The sequence below is a fragment of the Hippoglossus hippoglossus genome, chromosome 6 (genome assembly GCF_009819705.1).
Source record: "Hippoglossus hippoglossus isolate fHipHip1 chromosome 6, fHipHip1.pri, whole genome shotgun sequence".
NCBI classification, from domain to species: Eukaryota; Metazoa; Chordata; class Actinopteri; order Pleuronectiformes; family Pleuronectidae; genus Hippoglossus; species Hippoglossus hippoglossus.
Window position 1 is genome coordinate 11,731,306 of NC_047156.1, and position 27,989 is coordinate 11,759,294.

At 41.3% G+C, this 27,989-nt stretch overlaps 2 protein-coding genes across 5 annotated transcripts; both read right to left on the reverse strand.

Annotated features, from left to right (window-relative positions):
• Nucleotides 1–22: 22 nt before the first annotated feature.
• On the reverse strand, nucleotides 23–9,600 carry impdh1a (IMP (inosine 5'-monophosphate) dehydrogenase 1a). Of its 2 annotated transcripts, none has more exons than XM_034588470.1 (15): nucleotides 8,506–9,600; nucleotides 7,689–7,787; nucleotides 7,053–7,101; nucleotides 6,213–6,314; nucleotides 5,976–6,050; nucleotides 5,320–5,526; nucleotides 5,132–5,219; nucleotides 4,834–5,033; nucleotides 4,615–4,705; nucleotides 4,413–4,508; nucleotides 3,841–3,984; nucleotides 3,202–3,343; nucleotides 2,956–3,099; nucleotides 2,535–2,618; nucleotides 23–1,886 (listed from the first exon to the last, which is right to left on the reverse strand). In XM_034588470.1, the coding sequence occupies exons 1-15, from the start codon at nucleotides 8,739–8,741 to the stop codon at nucleotides 1,805–1,807; spliced, it is 1,839 nt and encodes a 612-aa protein (XP_034444361.1). In that variant the 5' UTR covers nucleotides 8,742–9,600; the 3' UTR covers nucleotides 23–1,804. The 2 variants fall into 2 exon arrangements, with proteins under 2 accessions (XP_034444361.1, XP_034444362.1); XM_034588471.1 differs by having other exon boundaries at nucleotides 25–2,072; nucleotides 8,506–9,599.
• Nucleotides 9,601–10,342: 742 nt separating this feature from the next.
• LOC117762684 (receptor-interacting serine/threonine-protein kinase 3-like) lies at nucleotides 10,343–14,202 on the reverse strand. Of its 3 annotated transcripts, none has more exons than XM_034587199.1 (12): nucleotides 14,054–14,202; nucleotides 13,398–13,555; nucleotides 12,953–13,292; nucleotides 12,719–12,867; nucleotides 12,595–12,644; nucleotides 12,207–12,362; nucleotides 11,808–11,890; nucleotides 11,591–11,657; nucleotides 11,446–11,501; nucleotides 11,298–11,343; nucleotides 10,905–11,148; nucleotides 10,343–10,687 (listed from the first exon to the last, which is right to left on the reverse strand). In XM_034587199.1, the coding sequence occupies exons 1-12, from the start codon at nucleotides 14,066–14,068 to the stop codon at nucleotides 10,486–10,488; spliced, it is 1,566 nt and encodes a 521-aa protein (XP_034443090.1). In that variant the 5' UTR covers nucleotides 14,069–14,202; the 3' UTR covers nucleotides 10,343–10,485. The 3 variants fall into 3 exon arrangements, with proteins under 3 accessions (XP_034443090.1, XP_034443089.1, XP_034443091.1); XM_034587198.1 differs by having other exon boundaries at nucleotides 13,398–13,558; XM_034587200.1 differs by lacking the exon at nucleotides 10,343–10,687 and adding an exon at nucleotides 10,737–10,821 and having other exon boundaries at nucleotides 10,906–11,148; nucleotides 13,398–13,558.
• Nucleotides 14,203–27,989: the final 13,787 nt, after the last annotated feature.

Here is a 27,989-nt window from a genome sequence, read left to right on the forward strand (position 1 = left end):
TATCATTATTAATATTACTGATACATTATGCTGACCCAGCTTTTGGACAGTGAAACTATCCTGGAAAAAGAGACACCAAGAGTCTATGATAGAATATAAGATAATTGTCTTTAGTAGTGAGTGGACAAACAATATAGAGTCAAAAACAGTTTCGTTTAACACTGCTGTGTCTTCATCATTGAACCCTTTCCCGTATGGGACAGTATTGCCGATATTGAACACAATTTCATCTACATAGGTAAACAATATAGGGCAATATTAAAAACTTGTCAGAGGGAGCTTAAGATCACTTTTCTCTGTGTGGTGTAGAAATGATGGAACTTCAAAGAGCACGATGTATACAAAGGTTGGTTTTGTATTGCTTGCCGACCAACATTTTTGTGATATTTTTGACATTTTTATTTATTTATAAACAATTTTTACTATATTGCCCTCTTGTGGTGATCATAAAAATCACCCACATAGAACTCAAAGAGATCAGCAACATGATTTCCCTAGTTTGGTATGACAAAAATGTTGACAATATAAAATTTCTCTTGTCAAAATGACCTTTATTGATGCAACACTATATACAGATAAATATCATTCTGAAGCCTTTGTGTGGATGAAACAATAATACAATTATATTTTCTGTATATTCTGTAATCCTCACTTGGTTGCCAGTTATTATATATTTAATACCAAAGATGGTGAGTACCTTACACAAAAATAAGAAATAATGTTAAAAACTCAAAAAAATATTTTTGTCTCTTATTCTATACAGAAATAAATCTAAACTGAGTGATTGGTTTGGAATCCAGTCTGACTCATATTTAAAAATACTAAGCCTGAAAAATATACATTACTATCTGTATAATGTATTATGTACAGTCAATAGCCATATAATTAACAATGTGTTTCAAGACTACGACTCATTTGTATAATGAGTATAAAAAAATGGGGATATTGTACTGAATGATGATCAAATGTAAATCATGGATTCTCTTCTGTCTTGTCTCTAAGACAGTTTTTTATACAATAATTTCAACTCCCAACAAGATTAATAAAGGAAAATCTAAAGTGAGATTACATGTGGTTGCTCCTTAAAGGTGCTCACAAATGTGTATTAGTGAATTGAGACTAAAGCCTCACTTCCTTTTACATGCAGATGATCAGAGCAGAGGGTTCACCATGTTACAGTCAAATTTACAATGAAAGAAATTGAATTAGCTTCAACAAAACCAGTGCAGTAAGATGATGAAAACATACTGACTTGTGTGTACTACTGTGTGTACTACTGTGTGTGCTACTGTGTGTACTACTCTGTGTACTGTATGCTAGAACATATGACCATGGCTGAATACAATTCACGATTATTTTAGTCTTCTGGAGTGTGCTCTTACCATCAGCAGAGCTGTTGTGAATCTGTTTAACTTTTGTGTTTCTTTTCCCTATAATAAAGTAAGTGTTCTTTAATTTAAGTAAATTATTCATAACAATATGTCAAAGACAACTTTTTTCGTAATGTCCTTTTATCTGTAAATAAAATAAACGACTTTCTGATTTTCTTGCAAATCCTGAATTGCTCTGTGTGATATATTTAATGAGCATGGAAATATTAGGCTGCAACTTTTCAAGGTTTATTTAATAATTTCCTGTATCAGGGTGGAATTCAGACATCACGTCCTTATGTCTGCAACAGTAAGCTTGTCCTAAAGTGGTAATGACGTGCATTGGCTTGTTGAAAAGGATCAGCAGAGTAGTTAATTACATAAGGTTCTATATACCTTGGCTGCTCATAAGGGTTCATATACAGTTGTGTCCATCAACAGGCGTGACTCTTTGACTCTCCATTGACCTTTAGAGTCAGGTTGAAGTTGTTTTGTCTAACCTTAAAGGGGCCAAAGATGGGAGAAACAGGACGAAGAGAAAAGGACGCAAACAAGTAGTGTCACATTTTGGAGTGTTGAAGTGTTGTCTGTAGTTTGGTCACATGTGCCCGGTGCATCTGCTTATAGCTGCTGGAGCCGGGACGTTAGGTCCTGATCGAGCATTTCCTTTTCCTCCCCCCTCAGTAAAGCCGCTTCTCATAACTTTGTGTGGAATAGAAAAAAGTAAAGTGTCAGCAGTTTCTACGTTGTCATAACATTTCACCACCACAAAAGCAGTCTTGAATGGAGATGAATGAACAAAAGACAAAGATGGAGGTGGGATAAACGCATGGTTGTACTTACATGGCACAAAAGAATATCTAATATGACCGCATGGATAAAAAAAGAGGAAAAGAGAAGACAGTTTGATGCTTCTAACCAAAGGAAATGCACATTGAATTTGACAATAAAACGTTTTTTGACACAGGGACTGAATACGAGTGAAGCTTAGACGACAAGAGGAAATAGATGATGACAGACTACATTAAAGACATGAGACATAAGGATAAGTATCACAAGAGGATATAAGGATGACGACATCAGGATGAAAAAAATTAGACACTTGGAGTAAGAGGGATTTGTAGAGGAGGAGTAAAGGTTACTGGGGTCAGAGGTCAGACTTACGAGTGGAGGCCGTGAACTCCTCCCTCCATCTGAGCAGACATGGTTCTCCTTTCAAACTTCAGCTCTCCGGAGTACATCATCGACCTGGGGTAGAGAGAAACAGCTCTTAGTAGCCAAAAGCACTGACACAACAACGTACAATAAGGACACACAAACACACACACAAGCATGTTTTTGTACTTCTATCTTGGTGATAACACTAGCCCCTTACCCTAACCTTAACCATCACAACTAAATGTGTAACCCTTATGCTAACCCATAACCTAAACCTAATAACCTTGACCCTAAAAGCAAGTCAAACAGCCCTTTGAAAAAGTGAGGACCAGACCAAAAGGTCCCCACTTTCCCAAAATGTCCTCACTCCGTACGTGCTTTGCCACGGTCCTCACAAAGATATACGTACAAGTACACACACACTAACCGTAAAATGGACAAACTCTTGGCTCCTATGTCCTGGCAGCCATGTTGGATCCCAGCAATTAGGTAAGGAGCAAATTTATGGATGGAGCCTTTATCTTGTACTGAGCCTGAGACACCTTGAGCCACCTTCACCTTATCTCCCTCACTGGACACACAGAGGAAGAGATAAATGTGTCACACTGACGTCCTCCAACTGTGGATTTTGCTACAACAAATGTTAATAGAGCAAGGGCGTCCGTGACACCACCTGAAGTAGCGTTTCTGACTGTTATCTTTCTCCATGGCATCCAGGGAGCCCATCCCTCTGTACTTCTTCAGACGCACACCATCAGAGAAGAAATATTCTCCTGGAGCTTCAGTGGTTGCAGCGAGCAAAGAGCCCATCATCACTGGAGGTGGAAATATGACGGGACAAAACAAAATGGGATTAAATGATGGTTGAAGAAGACAACATGCATACAACTGACATCGGCAACAAATTCAACAATAAGGGTTTTTTTATTTTGCAAAAAACACTTGTATATTGAAAACAGAAATCTTTTTGTAGAAGTTAAATTCAACAGCCATGTGTCCCCCAGAGTGCAGCTTTGTGAGTCACTGCATTGAAGTATATGAATAAAAAGAAAAAAATCAAGGCACTCTGTCCTAAATCTTCGGGGATATAGGCAAACAAAAGGACATTTGCACATTGACTCTACTGCCTATATATTAATAATATAATATTATTATAAAAATAGGAATATATTGATAATAATATCTCATCTGAAGACAGAGTCCTGTCACTTTTGGCCCTTGATGATTTTTTGTTATACTTCTATCAGCCACAAACGGTTCCAAATGTGTGATAATATAATGTAAGACCAGAGGAAATATTGCATGTTTCCACCTGTAGATGCTCCCAGGGCCAGCGCCTTCACCACGTGTCCAACAGTCTGAATTCCACCGTCAGCGATTACTGGGACACCAAAACGTCGGGCGTACTCTGCCACCTTGTACACGGATGTTCCTTGGGGTCGTCCACATGCCATCACTAAGGGAAAGGGATGAAATATTAAGTGTTAGCAAAATTAAACATAATACGTACAATATTACATTTTTCTTAGTTTAGTTGTATGCGATATAAACTCGTTTGTCTTTCTTTTTCCTTTCACTTTATATCCTAGAATTTATTAAATAAAATATAGTTTGCAGACCTGTCAGTGAGGATAAACAGACTTTTAGAGTTTTTATATTTTATTTAATTTTCAAAGTGATGACTCTTATTGTTTGTCTATGTATTTTCCTGTATTCATCATAGTATCTTATTTATTCTATGTCATGTGTGCACTGGTGTTGACCACTGCTGTGATCCTCTCTCGGGTGATAATTTCTACATTTAGTTTTGTGGATTTTAAATGAATATAATATATCATTTTTATTTTACTGCAGGTGTTAACAATACTGGACACTACATCATACCTTCCTGGGTGATGCAGATAGAACCACACCCCATGCCCACCCTCAGAGCATCCACACCCGCGTCTATGAGGTTTTTAGCCTGAGCAGCTGTCACCACTAGAGAGAGACAGAGACACAGAAAAGAGCAGAATAAGAGATAGTGATAACACAGATTTTTTTTTTTTTACTTTTAAAGAGCTCAGAGAAAAGAAGATTAGTTCACCATTTCCTCCAACCACCTGAAGCTCAGGATATTTCTGTTTGATGTAGTTTATCATGTTGATTTGATACACAGAGTTTCCTTGGGAAGAGTCCTGTAGATAAATAGTTGTAATAAATTCAATGATGTTTTTTAAATGTAAATTAAAACAATACATTTCATTGTTATGTGGTATTGCATGATAAATTCATCAAAGTAAGCAGTTCCATAGTCACAACCTACCAGGACAACCACATCCACCCCAGCCTGCATCAGAAGGTCCAGTCTGTATTTGTCATCCTCCATGGTACCAATGGCAGCCCCACACAGAAGCTGTTTGCGGGAGTCCTTGGAAGCCAGTGGATAATCTCTGTTCTTCTTCAAATCAGTCCTGGCAATGATGGCAACCAGCTCATCGCTGTCATTCACTATGGGGAGTTTACCTAAAATAGTCAGAGTGTAAAATGAGTGCAAGTAAAAACAGTCCAAGAGTTGATCACTTTATTAATCTACATTTGTACGATTTCTCTGACAGACTGACCTTTTTTGCTTCGTTGCAGAATATCATTAGCTTCCTTTAGTGTGACTCCAGCTGGTGCCACGACTAAATCTTCTCTTTTTGTCATTGCCTGAATCAAAAAGAGGATAAATGATCAAAATTTGAGAAGTATATCATTATACCACCCACTTATTTAAGTGTTCTCCTACACATACATATCAGACACTGACCTCTTCCAGGGGTCTGTCATGGTCCTTCTCAGACAGAAAGTCTATATCTCTGGAGGTGACGATGCCGACCAGCTTGCTGCCCATCTTGCCGGTTTCTGTCACAGGGATCCCAGAGAAACCGTGACGTATCTTGGCCTCGAACACATCCCCCACCGTGTGTCGGGGGCTCATTACGACCGGATCGGTGATAAAGCCCTGTTCAAATTTCTGACAGGAACGAAATATATGTTTTAACAAAAGAAGTTAATTGTAACAAAATGGTTTCTTTGTTTAAATAAGATATTTTCATGTTAAAATAAGTATTTTGTATAAAATAGTATATTGTTATAATGTAAAAAGTGTAATGTTAAAACAAGAAATGATTCCATATATCTGCTTCACTTTATAATGTGATACATATTTTATTAATAAATCATGCCATGTTATGTGATAAGTTTATATAGTAAATAAATATTTGAAAATATTGTATGATACGAAAATATAAAAATGTTTTCATGTTATAATTTCACTGTGATAGATTTGTCCTTGTCTGGCGTGGCAGCCATATTGTTCTGTAGTTTTCAGTGTGTAGTGTTTGAAATTAACTTTCTATAAGATGGCTGTTGTTGGTGCTACAGTATCTAACTTTTACCGAACTGTGACCTGGTCTGTCTTACCTTAACTTTGCGCACCTCATTGGCCTGAAACTCAGCAGTACAGTTATGATGAATTATGCCAATCCCACCCATCAGCTGAAACCAGCCAATCAGAGACAGAGGACAAAACAAACATGTTAAATATCATTAAAAGGTGGAAGATTTCATTAGACATGCAAGAGACTGTGGAACAGGAGGTTGTTAAGCTGAGTGAACAGTTCGTTATATGCTGTGTGTAAGGTTGGGCTGTGTACTCACTGCCATGGCGATGGCCATCGATGACTCGGTGACTGTATCCATGGGAGATGAAATGAGAGGAGTCTTCAGGGTTATCTTCCTCGTCAGTGCAGAGGTTAGATCCTAGAAATGTGGTGCATTTGGAAACTGAAACATCCTCTTGTGATCTTGTAACACTGTTAATCCCATATTGCAAAGTCAGTCTAAAATATAATGTTCTGCAACATTTTCTTAATGACTCCAGAGGTGTGTTTATTGATGCTGGAAGATGAATCAACATGATTTTTCTTGTTACAAACAATGGTCCTATAACGTAGCAGCTGCAGCACAAAGGCAACATAATGTTTGTTTTTATTTTGCCATGCAGTGATCTTAAAAAATAATTTGAGCACATTAGAGACCGACTATGAAATCACCTACTGACGCAGGTGTGTGGTTGTTTGGAACAACTATTTCCAGCCGTAAGCCATGAGACCGAGGCATGAAATTAATTAAATGTCCCAGCAGAGCGAGCAAAGACGAAAACAAAGCCAGTCAAATAAACATCCGTGTGCTCAAGCACCCTTAACTAACGAACATAGCTAAATAATTAGGGATTAATTATAGAAAAAAGAAAACTGACTGTGCTTGTGAGGAATAGGAAATCTCAGCAAGCATTTTATGAATAAGGTCAAGGACAAGAAGATGTTCGTAGCCAAAAGGAATCACATGACAGAAGAACAGCAGCAGAGACCCATTAGATGTAGAAACCAAACTTTGACCTCTTTAGCTTCAACAAATGAACATGCCAAGAAAATATGCATAAATGAAACAGTGCACTGTATGTGTGCCTGTGTTACCGGACAGTGTGATGATACTTACCACCTCGTCTGAGGTAAAATCTATGAAACCAGGGAGGATCAAAAAGTCACTGAGAGGAGAGAAAGACACAGGGTCAGAGCATTAGAGCATTTTAGTTTGGAAGTGGAAAAGTGTTAGATAAATTAAATTAATCACCACTACTTGTGTCAGTTACTCCTACGAACAAAACATATAGCTTTCATGGCGTACTTGAACTGTATCATTTCCCCAGAGCAGCAGTTATTTCAAACTTGGCTGATAGTGAGGAGACATAATGTAATCTGTCAGCCTCTCAGCCCACCGCAACCTTCTGCATTTATCCTCCGAACACTGATAAATCCTGCATATAGCCTCCATTAAGGAAACTACACTCAACACTCATTAGTGCACTTGATGCACACTCACTCACTCACTCACACACACACACACACACTTGCACAGACACTGCTTTTAATGTCTGTGACACCACTCTGAGTCCTTGAAAGTCGTATTATTTATTATAATCCTCCCCATAAAAAAACAAGCAGATGTGTCATCCCTGTTATTACTAAACATGTAATGGAACATGTTGCATAATTCCATGTGCGTGTTCTTATGTGTCATTTTTTGCACATGCATCGGTGTCAGTGTTTTATCAATGTGTTTTGCATTTCTTACTTGTATGTAAGTCCATCACCGATTGAAAAGAGCTGTTGTGCTGTTAATCCATCTTCAGGAACATAACCTGTGCCTCCGCTGATCAAGTAGTCCGCCATGCTGAAATATTAGAAAACACACAAATGCACAAATATAAAATGCTTATTGCCCACAATGACCAGTCTGAATATTGAATATATAACATAAATACATGTATATAACATGTATCTACCTGCAATGGAATAGCAGAATAAATCACACTCATATTTCTATCTAATGTATTTTCTATCATGTTCAACTTTACAGCTTCTTAACATTAATTCTAGATTTCAATCGATTTTAATTGTGCTTTTGTTAGTTTTTAACATTTTGCTGATCTTATATATCAAATATTTCCTGTGATTTCAAGTGGTGTGAATAAATATTGGTCAAGTCAATTGTCACTAAAATAGAAAATAAGATCTTCATTCAGCCATTTCTAAATATATTTATCTCTAGTGAAAAAGCTGTTGTTTTGCTCATCTCTCTCCTGACCTCTGTTTCGTACACACACACTGTGGCCAGATCCAATTACAAAGTTTGAGACAGGAAATGCTACTAAAAAAGAATCCGTCCTTGTCAATGGAATGACAGCAGTACAGCAGGTAAGAGGATTTGCCTGCCCAGGTAGCTGATAAATGGATAAAAGCACCCAGCCAACGTTAGTAGACAAACATCAGAGAACATCCCACTTAGTTACAAGGTTTCAAAAAGTCGCTTCTACAAATTAGAGACGGTCGGGAATGACGTTGGGGTCACGACCTTACATGCGATGGTGAATGGTGAGAGTGAGTCTGACCTTTCTGGTTCATATCCAGCCTGGATCCTTGTAGCGCTGTATCGCTGGGCCGCGGTCTCGTGCCCATGTCCATGTGGCGATGGGTGGGCAAATGCCCCAAAGGGGGGAGGTTGTTCCCCATCTCTGTTTGAGATGCGTGGCCGTGCTGGTTCCATGTCCCCTACAATCCTCCGATAATCAATCTGGTAGTTGTCCCTCTCTCCATCTCCAAACCGGTCATAACAATGACCCTCCATCTCTAGGAAATCCAGGGCTACAACCTCCACAGGGCCCCACCACCTCACTCACACACACACACAGACACACTCACACACACACTTTAAGCACTTCTGACTTGTATCATACACATGAACAAAATCACACCCACACACCCCAAGTACACAGTGGCCCCAGCAGCTCCCAACAGACACACACCAACACACGCAGATTGCTGTTCAATTATAAGCTCTCATAAACACCCAGTGCTTTGAGTGCATGTTCACGCAAACACCTTTCAGATACACCTGACATGGGAGGAAGCAGTTCTGCCATCTGTTTTGTTGCCAGCATTCGCAGCAGTTAAATCAAAATTCAAGACTTCACAAAGGTTTGCTGCAGTTTGCACGCAGCTGATGATCACCTGTAAGAAATAGGTGAAAACTTGTCTCCTAAATCAGAGATGTTTTCCCAGAGGAGAGTTTGTATTCCAGCTTTTCAGCACACATCCTTGGAGGCCATCAAGGCCCTCAGTCAGGGCGGCAGTTGAGGTATCGTCACATATCAAATGTAATATTGTTTTCCCTGTATGTTCCCCAGCTGGAGGCAGGCAGGAGCAGCCGCTGGGGAAGAGAGTCGGGTTTTGCTCGGTGGCAGAGAGTCGTCCCTCTGGAGGAGCAGAATGCTTAGTTATCCCCGAGGCTGGGAGCTCCACTCCGTTCTCCTGGTGCTTGCAGAGCTTAACTCTGTTTCTGACAGTAGCAGACGTCACTCTCCCACAAAGAGGATTGGAAGCATTAATACAGGATGGGGTGGGGTGAGATGGGTGTTTAGGGTGGAGTAGGACTGTGGAGGAGTAGGGGTAGGTCAAGATGACACTTAAAACGCACCTTCCCCTCGGAGACTTACCATGATGTAAACGTGTGTGTGTGTGTGTGTGTGTGTGTGTGTGTGTGTGTGTGTGTGTGTGTGTGTGTGTGTGTGTGTGTTTTGCAGAGCTCAGGGAGTCTGAGCTATGAACAAAGCAAAGGTCCAATCCAAGCACGCAAGTTCTGCTCCTTTGAGACAGACAGAGAGGAACACACATATATGTGTCTGTGTTTGTGTGAAAGAAGCCAACACATTGAAACTTAAGTAGTGTGTAAATAAACACTCATTCTGAGGATACTGTTTTATACTTTTTACCAAAGGTTTTTTTATTATCAAGTCTAATACTTAGTGAAGAGTTGTGAACAACGACCTGTGTATTAGACTGAGGCAGGGGAATAACTTTGTTGCCTAGGTTGCCCTCGACACCTTCATCTGCAGGTGACTGACTGACTGACTGCTTGTGACAGTTACTGAGGGATTGAACCAGAAAAGCCTCTTACCCAGTCTCTCTCTCTCTCTCTCTCTCTCTCTCTCTCTCTCTCTCTCTCTCTCTCTCTCTCTCTCTCTCTCTCTGCCTATTTCTCTCTCTCTGCCTATTTCTCTTTCTGCCTATCTCTCTTTTTCTCTCTCTCTCTATCTCAAACCCCGTGGAGGAAGCCATACATAAACACCCACCCACACACACACACACACACACACACACACACACACACACACACTCATAATCAACAATGGAAAACTCAAAACACCATGCTACTTCATGAACAATCAAAAATATGACAAATGTGTTTATTTAAGAAATTATACACATGATTTGTAGTAACACTACAGCTATGTTACATATACAATTACATATATACAAATTGATGTTACATACAAGGGTAGAACGGTGTTACAGTGGGTAGCACTGTTGCCTCACAGCAAGAAGGTACTTGTTTTGTATACTTGGTACACCTCCTTCCTCCCACAGTCCAAAGATATACAGATTGGGGTTTGGTTAAATGGAGACACACTGTGAACATGGGCATGGATGGTTGTTGGTACTGGGATACGTTGCGGACCTGTCCAGGGTGTACCCTGCCTCTCAGGGTATGTCGGCTGGGATTGGCTCAAGGATAAGGGGTATAGATAATGGATACATTGACGGATGGATGTAGAACATTTCGAAATTGAACATGTCGGATGAGAACATGAAAGTCCTCGACACTTTAGAAAATGTCGGCGGGCCACATATGCTTCAGTATATTCCACCTGAGAGAAAAGAAAATGTTATTAATAACTTGAACAACTTTTAACATGTTTGATTGCTTTAAAAGAAAAAGGAAAAAATCGTACTGAGCCTCTCGACTAGTTTGGGCTGATGTCTTTTGAGGACAGTGTAGAAGGCGGCTTTGACGGTTACCCCTCCTGAACGAAACGTCTTCTGAAAAAGCACTCTCATCTTCTCCTGGCTGGTCTGTTTAGCGTCGATCACTGAGTATGTTTCGCTGTGGACCAGGTCCCCGAGCTCGTCTACGATTGCCATTACTTCAGAAACGTTTTGAATTATATCCGCTCTGTTGTCGTCAATGAACTTTGCTATTTGAAAATGAAAACGATTAAAACATTTTTTTAAATTATATTATAAATGTGACTTTTCATAAATGTCAGTGTCCCGTTTATTTGATTTTGCTCAACAAAAAAAGAACTTTAATCGATTTCCATTTTCATTGAGAAAAAGCATTCACCTTTATCCGTGTCACTCAATGTTTTTTCAGAATCACTGATGGACTTCTGTTGGCAAAAGTAAAACTCGATTTTAGTCAATCCTGTGTAAGTACCCCATGATGTAACCAGATAGATTAAAAAAATTGACTGAAAATGTATTTGACATACCTTTTCAGTTTGTGTAACTCTGACAGGATCCTTCTTATCATGTGACTTTGACTGTTCTGAAAAAAGAAGAGAAAGAAACATCCGCATGTTTCATTATGGAAAGTAAAGACTCATTAATCAGATTAAATTCAACTGATTAATTTACCTGGTGTCTGAGGTGAAAAACTGAGCGGCACACTTCTGTTTGAATATTGATTACTGGTATGTGACTCCTATAAGAGGAGGTAAATATGAGAGTAAGAAATAAACCAATTAGACACTTTTCCTATAAATTATAAATCATTATGAATCAGCACTATATTTCATTCATATATTATATATATATATATATATAATATTATTCATAAATTTATGAGTTTTACCAGTCCTGTCAAGACATGATGAACTGCACCATGAATTTCCTTCTTGTGCTTTGAGAAACCATCCTCAGTGACTTCAAGGCACTCTGAAACATAAATCAAGTTTTGTTTTAGGAGATAAAGGGTTTGTAAATCATATTGTGTGTGTGAATGAACAGTGGTGATGCAGCTGTAAGTTTTAATTGACAAAAGGCCCTCGAGCCCATTCAATTCAAGGTTATAGCTTTAGTTGGTTTCAAACTTTGGTTGTGAACGTGTCTGACCCGGAGAATCTCCTGCTGTGTTCATTATATACAAAAGACAAACTCCGGACCTGGACATTTTCCAGAGTTCATGTCTGAAAACAGCTTTAGAGTAGCACATGTTTGAATGTGGTCAACGTGATCCATAACTGATACACACCTTTAAAGGCAGGCCTCTTGGCAGGATTCTCGTCCCAGCACATCTTCATGAGGTCAACCAGCTCCTCTAACCCTTCTACCTCCCTCTGGTTAATTTTCTCACAGGAAGGTCTGTCCCCTTTAGGGATCTTCAGTGCAACAAGGCTGCTACCAGCCCCTGTAGTTCGTGTGATATAACAAAAATATGCATTAAAACATGCAAACACAACTGATCATGTGTACATATGTGTGTAATTAACATTCATTATCCTTAGTTTATTTGTGAAGTGATAACCAAGCGAATGTGAAAAAAAAACGGCAGGATGTAATTTTGCTAAATAAAAGATCTGAAGCTTAAATTTGAAAATAAACAAACACATTTTTAAGACAATAAAAGGAACTGTACGTACTTGGATATGGCTCTTTCCCAGTAACAATAGACCAGAGAAGGATGCCATAGCTCACAAAGAAAAAGACTTAATAGTGAGTATCCAAACAGTATTACAATTTAAAAGTATTCTTTTAAATGTTTACCTGTATCTGTCAAAAGCACGGACAGGTTCATATGATGCATCAAAAGCCTCAGGAGGCATGTACTTGTACGTGCCTCCGACCTCTCCTGTCATTTTCTCGCTGCTGTTCAAAGCACTGGTGGAAACCCTGGACAGACCAAAGTCTGCGAGCTACTGAGCAACAAGGCACACGTTAAACTATTTAATAAGCTTTGCATTGAATATAAAGCCAAGAGTTTAGGTTGATGCACTCTACCTTGGCGTTCAGGTCGTCATTCAGCAGGACATTACTTGGTTTCAAGTCGTGGTGCATAAGGTTCCTTGAATGGAGGAAGTTCATGCCGAGAGCCACTTGATGGGCCAAGCGGAAGGCCAGGGGCCACGGTGGAGGACCACACAGGTCCTTCAGCAGGTCCTGTACTGATCCTCTGCTCATGAACTCCATAACTATTCCCTTTTGCATGGAGAGGCCTCCAAATGGTGTATTTCCCTCATAAATTCCATAAACCCTCAGCACAAACTCACAGGATGCCTTATCCATATGATTAACTTCTTCAGACAGTGCTTTCTCCTTTGGCATCAGGGCACTGGAACACCTTATTGTGGAAGGAGTAGAGAGAAAACAACTTGAACTATAACATACATGGATGTGCACGCATTACTCATTCAAAATATCTATAAATAGGTATTCATTCATTTACCCAACACCTTCTCGAAGTAGCTTAATGGCCACATCAAACCCCCAGTCCTTGTGCCTGGCTTTATAGACATGACCAAACCCCCCAGAGCCAACTAACTCCCATTTCTCCAAGCTGTCGCTGCCAACCCGCTCAGCCGTGTGGCTCAGCAGCGCCATCTTCTGCTGAAAAAACAGATCTATAAAAAAAAAATAAAAGGAACAAAACATGAGGAGAGCGGTTCATGTCTGATGAAGTCAATCGTTCAATCTGACATTTTAATTAATATGAAGCTATCATGGTCTATATTTGTTGTAACTCTCCTGTGAAGTCATTTGTCCCTGTCAGGATCGTGTAGGTTGATGGCAGTGATCTGATTGGGTTAGGGTTGATCTGTTATCTCAAACTTGACCTTCTCTCAAGCAGATTAGAAGTTGAGCATACATTACCATGGTGATTTATCCCCTTATACTTGTTGGATTTTGGATTTGGACAGCGAAACTCTGACCCTTACTTGTAAAGTAATACTTGCCTTCTTCAAATTATCTGATTCACATTCATATCCACAAGTTCATGTGACAAATATCTTAAAACCTTGTTTGGTGTCTGCTACTGTCTTCTGCTCATTGCCCCTTTTATGTAAACCAGAACAATAGCACACATTGATAGCTTATACTCACCATATATCCCTTCATTTGTTGTCCACCTAAATATCCAAGATTTAGAGCTTTGTCTAACCCAAGCTCTGACAGAAGAAGACGGTATAAGCTGCAGTTTCCTGTCCCTGCTCGCTAAGCAGTGTGAAGCAGTCGCTGAGGGAGGGGCCGGGTTTAAAATGTTCTGTGGAGAGAGCATAGAAACTGAGGGTATTTGGAAATATCACATTTCCTGTTGGTAGAGAGTCATGTGTTATTTGGATAAGGAAGAACACATTCAACTGAGGAGAAAAAAGGGAATTAAAATACTTCCTCCTAAGGAGCTTGATTGCAATTGTCAACAAATAAAATAATAATGTTAAAATGATTCTTGCACACATACAACAGCATTAAACATGGTCATGATTTTCCTTTATTTAAATTAAATGCATTCTCAAACCAGAATATTTTCCTTTGTCATCACTATCTTTACAATGCAATGCTGTTAAAACATTTTAAACTTCTTTGGTGTAATAACAAAATAGGAAAGAGGAAGTTTCCTCTTTTTAGATCTGCTTTATGCTGGTGTCATTTCACAGTCAAAATCTGTGTATCTTTCAGTGTCATCTAGGAATGTGCGACAGTCTGCAGGGACTGAAAAAGCATCTCAACATTTTAACCCTATTACAACCAACAGCTATGTTTTATGTAAAGATGTAGTATAATGATGCCATGATTAGAGAGTGAAGTCAATATTACAGCTCCTAAAAGTGAAGCTAAATCATCTTGGTTGCCCCCTGGTGGCTGGCTGCAATATGAGTCATAAACCCCACCTCCTCCATGTTAGTAGATGAGACATGGACTAAACTAAACAGGTAGGTAGCTCTCATCCCAAGTGTCCAAGTACTTATTTTTCCACAAAGTTTGGTTTTAATTATTTGATGCTATAAAATATGGGGTGAAACGTGATGATTTAAAGCTGAGACACTGCGGCTCCACACCAGGATCACTACTGCTCAGACTCCGGCTTCCAATTATGTCAAAAGCTCAAAATGGTAGCACCCGTATCGAAGATAGTATATATCGAATATACTCGATATATCCCGGCTTGTTCCACGTGAGATGTATTAAATGACTATATCGCGACCATCGAGTACAAATTGTCCTTTTGTTTTAAGCCGTCAGCAAGAAATTCTCTTTGAGTCTCGCTTCTCTGTTATCATGCCCCTCTCACAGCAGACTGCTCCCCCCCCACCCTCCAGAAAACTCTCCTGCGCGCATGCGTCAGGAGAGGAGGGGAAGAGAGCGTGGAGAGAGGGAAAAGAAAGTGAAGAGAGAAAAGGCGATTTACGAGAGTTCAGAGACGGTTGTTGACGGTGTTGTTCATATTTATTGTGAACACTGAACTGAACAAAACAGTTTACATATGATGACGTGAACGTGAGCGGTGTGTGTGTGTGTGATCTGAGCTAGTTGGAGTTTATGCACACGCACACGCACACACACACAGGCCCCGTGGCTCCGCCCCCACTAACTCACAGGTACACGGGTGAGATCACAGGATCGTGCACGTGAAGCAGGTAAGTGACTGTTGAAGAACAGCTTCTGTACCGAGCTGGAGTTTCTGTGTCCTCCTCCACTCTCCTGCTGACCAGCTCCCACTTTACCTAATAAACACCAACACTCATCACAAGTTATTAGGCTCTGATCAGTACATGAAGTAACTTAGTGTTATTGTTCAGCGAGGTGTTTACAGTCACAGCCTGGACTTCTGCCTTTGTGGTTTGCACACAATGCTATCTTTAATTTTCCCTTTGTAAAATGATCTGTTGTTACAAACATGATCAAACAGTAAAAGTGCAATTTAATTGATATGGTTTTGAAATGTCTTTCTCAAGGATTCTTGTTGAATGCACTTTGTTGTTGCTTTGAGCTCTGTTTTTCTTAAGGGTCTTTGAGAACTAGGCCACAGTAGGAAGGCCTACCGTGACATTATTTATTTTCATTTGTTAAAAGCTTATCAGTGCAGCTGCCTGGTTCCAAATAAAAAGTTTGCTAAATGTATCTTGATTGTGATTTTCCCTTTTTTGCATGCAAATTTTAAAAAAGAATAGAAGGGTCTACTTACTAGAATCACCATACTGGTGAAATTTGTGCATCAAAGGGTTGAATTTAACACTTTCCAAAATATCGCGATATATATATCGAGTATCGTGATACAGCCTAAAAATATTGCAATTTTCCTTTTAGGCCATATCGCCCAGCCCTATTTCCAGCCATGCTAACTAGCCGCCAGTGACCATACATTCAAGAGTAAGTGCAGCCCCAAAAAAAGTTTGATTTTCGGAGAATTTCACACAGAGGCACCGACACCGATAAGAGCTCCAACCCATGGATGAAACATCACGTATGGACATGACAGATCCATTTTTACAGTCGACACGGCAACTAGCGGGATTGTGTTTGTTCCTCTTTCAGGGTGACTTTGTTCAGTAGTGCTTGCTGCTTGTTTTGGGGCCACTTTGTAAAACGGATGTCATTGTAAAATGAATGCTCGTTAGGCATGTTAGGGTGATAATAGAGAAGGTGCACTTAAAGAAGTTGCTCTAATGGTGTTTGAGAGTTTGCTCCACCACAAAAAACAGCTGGAATGGGATTGGCTTGTGTGCAGGGATGATAGTGCCAGAAGACGTTCCGAGGTAAAAGGAACTGAGAAGGAGCAAAAGCTGTTTAAGGTTGCAAACCCAGAAGTCTCTTTTTAGGGAAGTTTGGAAAGTGAATGTCAAAGAGCAGCTGAGTGGCATGTGCCAGTTTTTGTGAGATAAAATAACCAACTCACATAAGATTAAGTACATGTAATAAAACTAGTTAAAATTTGTTACAGAATGGAAGTACTTTTCACCCTTCAAAATAAAGGTTTGAGTTAGAACAAAAAGTGGTTCTTTGCTGTGATGTCATAGGAGAACCCTTTTAGGTTCTGCAAGGAAGCATCTACCTATATTGCTTCTTTAATTGAGAAATAAAAATAAAATTACATATTTACAACTATATAGTACACAAGTTCACACATTTACATTACACCACTCACGTTCTCAACATTTAAGCTACTACTGAGTCTTGCTTTTGTTCTATATCATTCTGCTTCCAATCATCTCTTTCTCATTATTTGTCTTTTCCTCCGTCTCTCTGCTCTGTGGGCTCCCTCATGCATATGCAAGACAAAATCCACACTGAGACTGTTTAGTGTCTAAATTATTAATGTCAAACACTGATCTGGAAAAAAAATCACAGTCTGCAGCACGTGTTCCTGTGGATACGTCTGCTACTATCTAAATCGTATGTGCACAGTCGCACATGCACACCCCTTTCATTGAGGTGTGAGGTGTACTTACTCATATCCCATGCTGCCTTGCTGTTGGAGCCGACATCGAGGCGCGGTCTGCTCTTACTGCCTGCATTTCTATTGCTCTCACCCCTCCCTCTTCTCCACCCACCTTCATTTACGCTCAGCACAGTGTGGAGCTCTCATACCGGCGGCTGCTGTCTACACAACATCTCTGCTCGTGGCTTCCTTTGCCTCATTCTCTGTCCTTCTGAAACGGTTCATCCCACTCTCCTTCATTTGCCTCTATGTCTCTGCCCTTGTCTCGTGCTCATGATATATGAGGCAGGGGATTAGTGTAAAGGGGAGCCCTCTCTACGTTGGATCTCTGAGCGGATGGAGAGGTGAGGTGAGCGTCTGTCTTTCCCATCACAGTGGAGGAGTGCTTCAGACTGGGGAGCATCACTGATGCAGGTTGCATCCTCTCCAGTGGCGACGGGACAGCCTGAGGAGAACGCAGAGAGACTCACGTGCGCGTCTGGATGTGCTTTGTGTTGGGAGGCAAGAGGCAGCAACTGAGGGAAGAAGAGCTTTTAGCGAGAAGCACCAGAGTCACAGGGGTTAGGGGGAGGTGGGAGTGGGGTCTGCAGGGAGTGTTTTAAAAAGTGAAAGAGGAGTGGGGAGTGTTCGGCTGTGCTCCGAGATCAAAGAACTGGAAGAGGGAAGATTGCTAGGGAGTCGCAGGCTCTTCAGAGACTGTGGCATTACAATCAGAGACCTGAGGGTGTCTGCTGCACTGACTGAGAAGCAGAGGGAGTTGGTTGAGGACACGGAGGACCCTTCATCTGGACAGAGGTGAGACTGCGTCCTGACTGAAGACTCAGAAGAAGAGGGAGGAAGAAGAGGATAACGAAGAGTCTCCCTCCACGAAATTTGCCACTTTCCTTCTTTCTTTTTACAGGAATCTATAGGAGGATCCCATCATGGCTGTCCAACACAATGCTGAATCTGCCGTGTGTTTGCTCATGGTGAGTCTCGGGGGGAATAGTATTGCCAGGGCAGTCTACTATAGCTGTGTTTGTTTCTTTCTTTCTGTCTCTGCCTTTCAAACATCACTCTCTCCTCATGGCAGATAGCCCATGTAGCCGCTAAAGCAGGAGGTGAGCTGCCAATTCATTAGGGGTCGTGCTTTTTTGCTCCTCCCCTTTACTACCAGATCTATCAGTTTGAAATCATCTAATAACTTCCTATAGTGAGGATCAGTAGCTACTTTCTCTACTAAAGAAACGTTTCCTTTTGATTTCAGCTCAGAAAACACTTTGCTTTTGTCCAACCCCTCCACGTGTTCTACTACCGCAGTGGTCAAGTGTGGGAGAAATACTGTACCTCAGAGAGTGCTGCAGACATGGGAGCTGATCATGGTGTCAGTGCACGTTGGAGATGGATACATGTGTCTTATTGTGTGTGGATGTGTGAGCAAAGTGACATGTCTCTGCAGTGCATGTGAGCAAGTTGCAACAAGGCTGCGACCTGTGTGTGCCTGCGTGAAAGAGGGATCGGTATGGGATCATTTACCGAGACCGAATCAATTTCATTGTACTTTTTAGAGAGGACGGTTTTGCTGCAGAGGATATGCAGGCTCTTGTTAGCACAGAATCCTGTCCCTTCATTGACGTGGAACAGATTGACTTGGCAACTCCTGGTTCAGGTCTGACCATAGAGAGTGGTGAAATAGAAGCACATACAAGCTTTAATACACTGAACTCCTCGTTCTCATCTGTCCAGCTGCAGAGCGAAACAATGGCAGTGTGGCTTTGCTGCATGTGGAGAATACAGATAAGGCATGGACCCCACTCAATGAATTCAATGTACTTGTCAAGGTGATTTTGTATAAGAGGGCATGTTCTACTTATTCCCATTCTATAGTTTTGGCATTCTGCAGTCCCAGGGGGAGTCATGCATCGCCGCACTACCTGCTATCTCCACCTGTCATGGCTGTCTGTTACTATGGCAATAGGCCATGCACTCCACTTGGGGGGGGGGGGGGGGGAGGCAGCAGTAAAAGTGTCAGTGAGGAAGACAAATGTAAGGGATGATGGACAGGGCTGAGAGAAGAAGAGGGAGAGAACTGTAAGTGATGGTGGCAGGAATGTAAGAATGGAATAAATTAAAAACGGAGAAAGTAAAATGTGTATTTTATTTCTGTCACCTTTAGGATTGTTCCCACCAAAACACACTTAGCCTTAAGGGATATTTATCCCTTAATATATTTATGATATTTATGTATGGCACAGAGAGGTAAATAGGTTCATTTATTATTTACGCCATTATTTCACCTGTTTGTTTGTTTGTTTGTTTGTGAGCAAGATTACACAAAAATCACAGGACAGATGTCCACGAAACTTGGTGTAAGGATGTATGGGTCAGGGAAGAGCCCATTCAATTTTGGTGTGGATCCGAATTAGGTGACAGATCCAGAAATTTTATTTCACTTTCTCTGTGGTTCAACATTTTCACATTTTTTCCCCAGAGAATAATTCATGGATCTCAATGAAAAAAATCTGAGAGTGTGCAATTTGGTGCAGCTTGTGGGGGGCTGTCGGGCCTTGGCATGGGGTCTGCAGTCTGCTGAATGGTCTGCCATGCTACCTTAACATTGTCTCATATTGCAGATAGTTGGTGCCCCATGATTTCATCTTGCACATGCTCATTTGCATGGGTTAGCATTAGCATAGAGGGTGTTCCTTTACAAGCGCTCCTGCTGTCTGAGCTGACAGCCTTGGAATGCCTCGCTGTCACCCCACATTTCTTTTCCTTCTGTCACCCCACAGGAGAACCAGCTCACTGTCACGACTTTTTACTGTCACTGTTCCATTTACGTATTCGATTCGAACCCCGCATCCACAATTTTCCTCACCATTCAAAGCCACTCTGCCAGTTGGCTGCGAGCGAGACACTTGAGTGTATATCCGGTGTGGACGTCATTGGCTCTTTCGGTGTTGTCTTTGGCAGAGATGTATTTACGCCCGTTAAGCTCACAGAGGCTGAGGAATAACATGAATTAAATCTGTTCCGTGGTGGATTTGTCTTTACATCCACGCCGAACAAGATTGACATCCGATAACTCATTTCAAAGCTCAGTGATTTGTTCACAAAATCCCCGGCATTGTGTTCAGGGCTTGAACCTATTTTAATTATTAATGGGAATTTATGAAGCACATGTGCATGTGTGTTTTGTGCGTGTGGGTGTGTTTGCACATGTGTATGCGTGTGAGCCAAGATTAATATTGATCACGCCTCCTGCCTTTGTGTATTAATATTTCAGGTGTATAAGTGATTATCGCCTGCAGTAATTACAGGAGCAGCTTCAGTTTGCACTGACAGCAAAACAAATAATCATCATCTGTCTATCCGTAGATAGATGGATGGATGGATGAAAGGATGGATGGATGACAGGAAGATTGATTTTCTTTTTTCTAGTTTTCTGTCTTGTTTTCTCCTGATGTTAAGTAAATGAAAGCAGTAAATTGTGTTTTATTTCTCCTCTGGGCTCCGCTGGTCTGGAGCTAATGTGATTGGCTGAGACTTACTCTATCTTAATGCTATTGACTGGTCTCATGACTGTCACAGACTCTGGGTCAAGTGGGACTGCTGAGACTAGTTTATGAGAATTATGGCCTGCTTCCTCATATTGTCATGAATGGTGTAACTGGGAGGAGAAACTGATACATGAGTCTCAGAGGAATCACAGTTGTGTTTTAAAAGCATTTCATTTTCATAGATTAATTTAATACAGGAAGATTTTATACATGTATGGGAATTTTTACGCCAATGGTATCAACATGGACAAACCTGGCTCTCTGTCTGCCTGGTCTGATGGAGACGGATGCACAGATCAATAAAAAGTCTCAAGTCCCCAGCTAAGACACACAGACACAGGATGTCATCTGATATTGGAACAGATCACAAACTAGATGTTATCATTTGACCTCAATGGAGCTATTGCATTGGTGCTGCTGCTGAGATCTCTGAGCTTCTTCCTTCACCGGAACTGGAATGAAGCATCCACTTTGTTCCTGGACTTGTGTTATTCCATTAAAATTTGTTTTTTTTGTGGTTTAAACTAATGTGTGTGCTCTCGATTGCAGGGTTTCTTTAGAACTGGAGCCGCTCTAGTCTCTTGCCACCACGTACATCATGACCTGATTAGAGCTCAGAGAAGAGCAGCTTTCTCCAACATGGATATATGGTGGCACCCTGAATTGCAGAATCAAATACCAACAAAAGAAAATTACCTCTGGGTTTGTATAAAGAGCGGCTGTGATTCTTTAGCTGTAGGAGGTAAATAACAGCAATAATTACAGTCTAAATTTCACAGGCTCCAGTCAGATGGTTTCGCTTTTTGACGCAGCTAATCCAGATTTTATTATAAATTGAACACACGCTGATAAAACGTCACATGGAATTACCGTTAGTGAAGGGAATGAGGCTGTCAAAAATGGGAACGCAGTTTATCTCACTATTCTGCCGGAGCTGTGGTTTGGAGGCAGCTGATCAACATGCATTTTGCTATCTGTTACACCGGGCTCTGCAAATACAGCTGAGGGAAAGCAGGGCAAGTTGGTATCTCGACACACACACACACACAAGCTAAGTGGATTATCTTTAAATTGCTGGAGGGTTCTGCTCGGAATACAGTGAGAGAACAGTGGCTCGCTAATTTCGTGTTCCTCAGTGCGGCACACTTTCAAGGTCTTTTCTCTGTAGATGACATCATCCCACACCTATAACATTCCAATCATCGTGTCTGCAAAGCCGTAAGTGTGTGGCTTGCACTTTGCCGCGTGTGAAGACGTGGTGATAACCTCATGATTGAAGTGTTATTTAAACTCGGGCAAGCGTCCAACAACCAACCCATAACTGCACAGAAACTCCCGAGACAAAGACCTCGCGTTGCCCTTCATGTTGGCGTCCATGTCTCTTCATTATTGTCCCTCATTCAATTATCCTGGCACCGAGGGATGGAGACCAGATGACTCAGTGTGAGCAAAACAGAGGTTTCATTCAACGCTAATCAAATCACTGCTTCTATGACGTGATGCACTGGATGTTGGCCACATACATGTGACTTAATTGTGATGTGCCTTATCTTCTGCTTGTCCCTGTAAAAAAAAGAAAAATCTGAATTATCAATGTTAGAGATTATTTCACTGGATTGATAGATTATTAGTTCTTTCCGTGATCTGATGCACACCACAATGGAGCAGCCAGTTTACAAATGGAGGATGGCTAAACACTGTGGGGGAGGGTTAGCAGGATGACATCATACTGAGATAATTGATTAATGTCCAGTAACAATGGCGCATGGGGAGAGGCCGATAACCCTCTGTGTGTGTGTGTCTGTGTGTGTGTGTGTGTGTGTGTGTGTGTGTGTGTGTGTGTGTGTGTGTGTGTGTGTGTGTGTGTGTGTGTGTGTGTGTGTGTGTGTGTGTGTGTGTGTGTGTGTGTTTTTACATCTGGTATACCTTGATGCAGCAGTGGAAATCAACCAGCCGTAACTCACATATCATTACTTTTCAATAACTCAATAATCCAATCCAATATATGAAAACACAACACAAACACACCAGGCTTCGTTCAACTGCCGGAACAGACTGTCATTTCGAAATGTTCTTCCTCTGGACCAGTTACGCAGATTTCTACCTGTGTGTAGAATGAATGAGAGGAACAGGCATTTCATTACTGCTATATTTTACTATTGTCACACAATCTTCTTGTTCTAGTACTGTTGCAATTCCTCTTCCTCACTACTTCATTTGTTGCGTATCTATACACTGCCAGTTTCCCTATAATAACAATATAAAATAATTTAACACTTCATAATTTCCCTAATACTGCAGCCTGACTGCAGAACAGTCACGCTTGACTGATATTAGAAGCCGGTTCTGCTGATGTCAGCAAACTAAAGCTGCGGAGTTGCTGCAGAGGGAAAGAAGCACAGCAGGAAAACACACCTCACTATGTCAGTTGTGCCCAGTATACTAATGACAATGGAATTAATAGTGTCACACAGCAGTAGGTTGTTGACATTTAGGCATATATCCAGCGAAGGTTACCAATCCATCACAATCTAGGGATATTGAAAAATATATACGTAAACGTGCATTCAATGTTTTTTACGTAATTCAAAGACATGCTTGTATTTTTTTCCAACAATCCTGATTTGTGTTTATTAGTTAACAGATGATCCTTGTGTGACACGTGTCACAAGCTCCCAACAGTGGGCTCCCAACAGTGAACATTACATTATCCCCATCTCAGTCATTTCAGCACACGGTTTTACGGTGTGTAAAAATGTGTGTGGTAATTGATGTTGGTTTCTTTCATTGCTCAGGGTGTGACTGAGTGTGTATCATTTACTCCGATGCTCAAAAATATATTTTTTTTACGTTACACATATTAGATAAGCTTAAGTTGTTATCTAGATATTATTGCCTAATCAGCCTCTTCAAGGTTGAATGTAAAATCTTCTTGCTGAGTCCTCAGAGTCACTGGCACAGCTCGATTGGAGCTTTGATTCTGTGGCTTCGGGAATTGTCCATGATCACAGTATTGATCGGCCGGTCTCAGATCAAAAATGCATTGTCAAGAAATCCTGCTTTAGTCTGGATTTGGTCTTAACCTTTGTGACATATTGTTCATTACAGACGTTATTTTGTGTTTGTTTTAAACCTTCAGAGTGAATAGATGATACAATGAAGAAGTTCTAGCAGGAGAAATGGTCAACGGAACCGTAAGCTCTGAAAATACGCTGTTACTTGATTGCAGCTGTTGGTTGTACTTTATTAACCTTATCAGCACTAGCGCTGGCTGACTAACTGGTTAGTTTGTCAGTTGCCAATACTCCAAACACTGTCCAGAAAGCATACATGGGCAAGGAACATGTGTGTGTGTGTGTGTGTGTGTGTGTGTGTGTGTGTGTGTGTGTGTGTGTGTGTGTGTGTGTGTGTGTGTGTGTGTGTGTGTGTGTGTGTGTGTGTGTGTGTGTGTGTGTGTGACAGACAACCGCATACCACTAAATCGTCTGAGCTGTGTACACTGCAGACTGTTTAAGGACTATTGATGAGCTGCAGAGGTGAGGGAGCCTCAATTGTAATTGACTTCACCGCAGTATCTGCTCCCTCAGCTGTGGTCATTTGTTAGAAGGTCTCAGGTGTGAATATGTGTTTGCAGTGTGTGTGTGTGTGTATTGTGCATCCCCTCCTGCATGTTAATGTATGGCAGGCTTCGCAGTGGAGTGTGACATGGGCCGTTGTGTATCTAACGGCCGCCCGGCTTTGAGCCACTTTCAGCTCGGCTTAGCTTATGTATCTGATGTGAGGAAGGGGTTAATGAAAAAGCCTGTAACGAGCAGAACGTGACCCAGCGTGTCCCCCGGCAGACGCTCATCAAAGTCTGCCAGAGCTTCCCTGGGCTCTTACTCTCTCTGCCTCCATCCTGATGTTTACCACAGCTCTCCGGATCTGTTCAGGTGCACAGAAAGTTCCCTGAAATTGCTCAGATGAAACGTGGCTCGTTAATTGTGAGATCCTTGGGTCGATGCAGCGCATGAATCCGTGCATGAACATGGGCTGTGATGAGCATTTGCATTCACTGTAAGGTACCAGCCTTTTCATTGATTGAACGGCAGCATGAGGAAGAACTGCAGCTTTCTTTTCTTACATCCCACACACACACACACACACACACACACCCACACACACTCCTACGTTTGCACACAACTTGTACCCACATGACCTGCACTATGCTGCAGTGAATCAATGCTTTCAGAACAAACAACATGTTGAGATAAAATTCTTGCAGCAGCTTGAAGCGATTCTTTTTTCTTTTTTCTTTTTTGCAGTCGTCTTCCAGGATCTTGCCCACAGCAAAAACCTGCGTACGACATTTATCTGACGGCTGTCCCCTTAGAAGGTCAAGCTGCCGTGGAAATGCAGCTTTCAGGGTAGATAAATGAGGGTTTTCTGCTCGGTGTGGCAGCATCAGAACACAATAAGCTCTGTGTATTCCAGTTTAATCAATCATGGTAGAATCTGAGACAGGCCTCTGGCTATATGGTAGATGCACTGCTTTTATCAGCAGAGGATGAGGTCAATAAGTGTTTGTCTTCTCTTTTTTGTTATTGTCATGTCCAACCTTGATCTGTGTGAACTGTCGGTGAATACATTTGGGTTGGGTTCATGTTTTTTTATCTGCTGCATTCAAGTCTTAATGTAATGAATACGTAATTTATATTCCAGGGCAATAGCGGTGACACATTCGCAAGGTGCCACTTGTCATATGTGCCAGGATGCAGGTTTTTGGGAGGGGCTGCCGGGTGGCATGGGAGGGGGGGGGGGAGGTAACAGAGGCACCAGGCGGTCTGATTGGCTCGCCATCTGTCTCTGGGACCGAACAGATGTCTGAGTGGGAAGACCGCTCTCCATTTTCCTCCAAGTTCACTTTCTCTCCCTTTGTGTGTCTGTCCATTGCTGTGAATGTAATTGCTTGTGTGTGTGTGTGTGTGTGTGTGTGTGTGTGTGTGTGTGTGTGTGTGTGTGTGTGTGTGTGTGTGTGTGTGTGTGTGTGTGTGTGTGTGTGTGTGTGTGTGTGTGTGTGTGTGTGTGTGTGTATTTCCGTGCGTGCACTGCAGTGTGTGTGCACTCTTCTCCTGACGTTTCACACTCTGGTTGACACAGGTCCCAGTGGGGCTGATTGTCATCCATATGGAGTGAGTTAACAGAGAGCAGGTCCCGGTCATAATGAAGAGCTGTCTTGTTAGCAGCATAAACAGAGAGTGTCAATGTGACGGGGGAGTCACGTTGCACATGAACCATATGATGCAGGTTCATTGGTGAGACATTTGGAGTTAGATCCATCACCTGATTTCAAATACAGAGAACGGCTTTGCTTTAATCCACCTTTCACTTCTCCCTCTGGGGTTTTACTGTCCATCAGGATTAGCAGAGAGCCACGAACAATTGCTTGTTAAAATTTCAAATGTCACAGCTGCACACAGGCAAAAAGACATTCAGCTCACGTCCAGTGCACACAAACCTGTGACATGACCATGTGCATATTTATAACATTGAGCGTGTTCTACTGATTCCTCTTTTCTGAGTGAGCAGTGTGCACACAGACTGGAAAAGAGGAAGAACCAGGCCACATGTATGAATTTACAGCATTTGATGTGTCTTTTACTTTCTGATGTGATACACAGGAAGTCAGAACATTTCTTATTTGTTTCTGGCAATCTTCATTTTGTCCAAATAGATGTGGAGGTGTTGGTCCACCTGAGTGATTCTGTAATGGTAAATGGTAAATACTCCATTTTGCTTTACTGAAGTAAAACATGTAGTGAAACCAGAGGAGGAAGGGCAACATCCAACATCCTGTTTGGAACAGGAAGTTGCATGAAGTGAAGTTGTGGCTAAATATTGGGAAACACTGCCTGTACCACTGCTATCTGTTTTTAACTTTATAGTGAATTTTTAACAATAGTTATTTTTTGGACTTTTTGGTTTTTATTCACCATCATTGTATCTGTAGAGATCATTTAAGCCTCTAACAGAGATAAGTCTAAAACATGGACCTTTCCTAATCTCCTCCCCAAGGTTTCAGACTTCCACTGACAAAAGTGTGGCCTTGGTTGTCGTAGCAACAACTAAGTTACTGCAAAGCATTTTGAAAAGGAGTCGTTTCTTCCCCCTTCAATGCTCAGCACAAAGCTAATGAATTAATAATTATATGATTTCCCCCAAGATATCGTAAATATACTCAGAGCAATTAAGATTTATTTCCCTTTAAAAATGTGCAGTTTAAAGGGGGAAAGTATCCGCCTTATGACTATTGATATTTGAAGCATGGCTTCAAACTACCTTTTAATTAAACGATTATTATTTATTTATAGCTATAAAAATATACTGTGGAAATACAGCTTCAGGAGTAAGTTTTTAAGACTGATGAAACTTCTGGCACAACATAAAAACTTAGTGTTTGGGTGTAGAAAAAATCTGAATCCAATAAAAGATCCATTTGTTAAAGTTAAAGTAAATGTACCTGCAACGGGGTAAAAAAAGAAATAATATGTGTGTGAGTTTGGAAGTGGCTCCACTTTAGAACATGATAGCAGAGCTTTGACAGGATTTAGACAAGTAAGGGGGGATGTTACCGTGATGCACATTTTACAGATGATTCACCGCAGAGCTGCGAGGGAAGGAAGATGATGAAAGAGAAGGACACAGCAAAGAGAAACAAGAAGAGGTCTGTTGTAGTTTCACTGATCTGCCTCTAGAGGGGGATGAAGACTTTTAAATCAGACCCAGACACAGTCTCGTCCGCTCCACAGGGGATGAGAAAAATCTGAAAATGGGCTTTTAATGATGCTCTGAGAGTTTTGCAAGGCGTATTGTTTTCCTGGAGGCTGCAGGGAGTGCAGTGTGTGTATTTGGCATTTATTCAAGCGGTCTGTGGCCGAGCACAGTGAAGATGTGAAACCCCTGCAGTTCATGGAGCAGCAAGGTCAACAGTGGGTGCATCTTCTCAACATGTTGCTGTAAATGTCATCGCCCCATGAGTCTGTTGACATTTGTAAACAGGCAGGGTAAAAGCAGTTTGTGT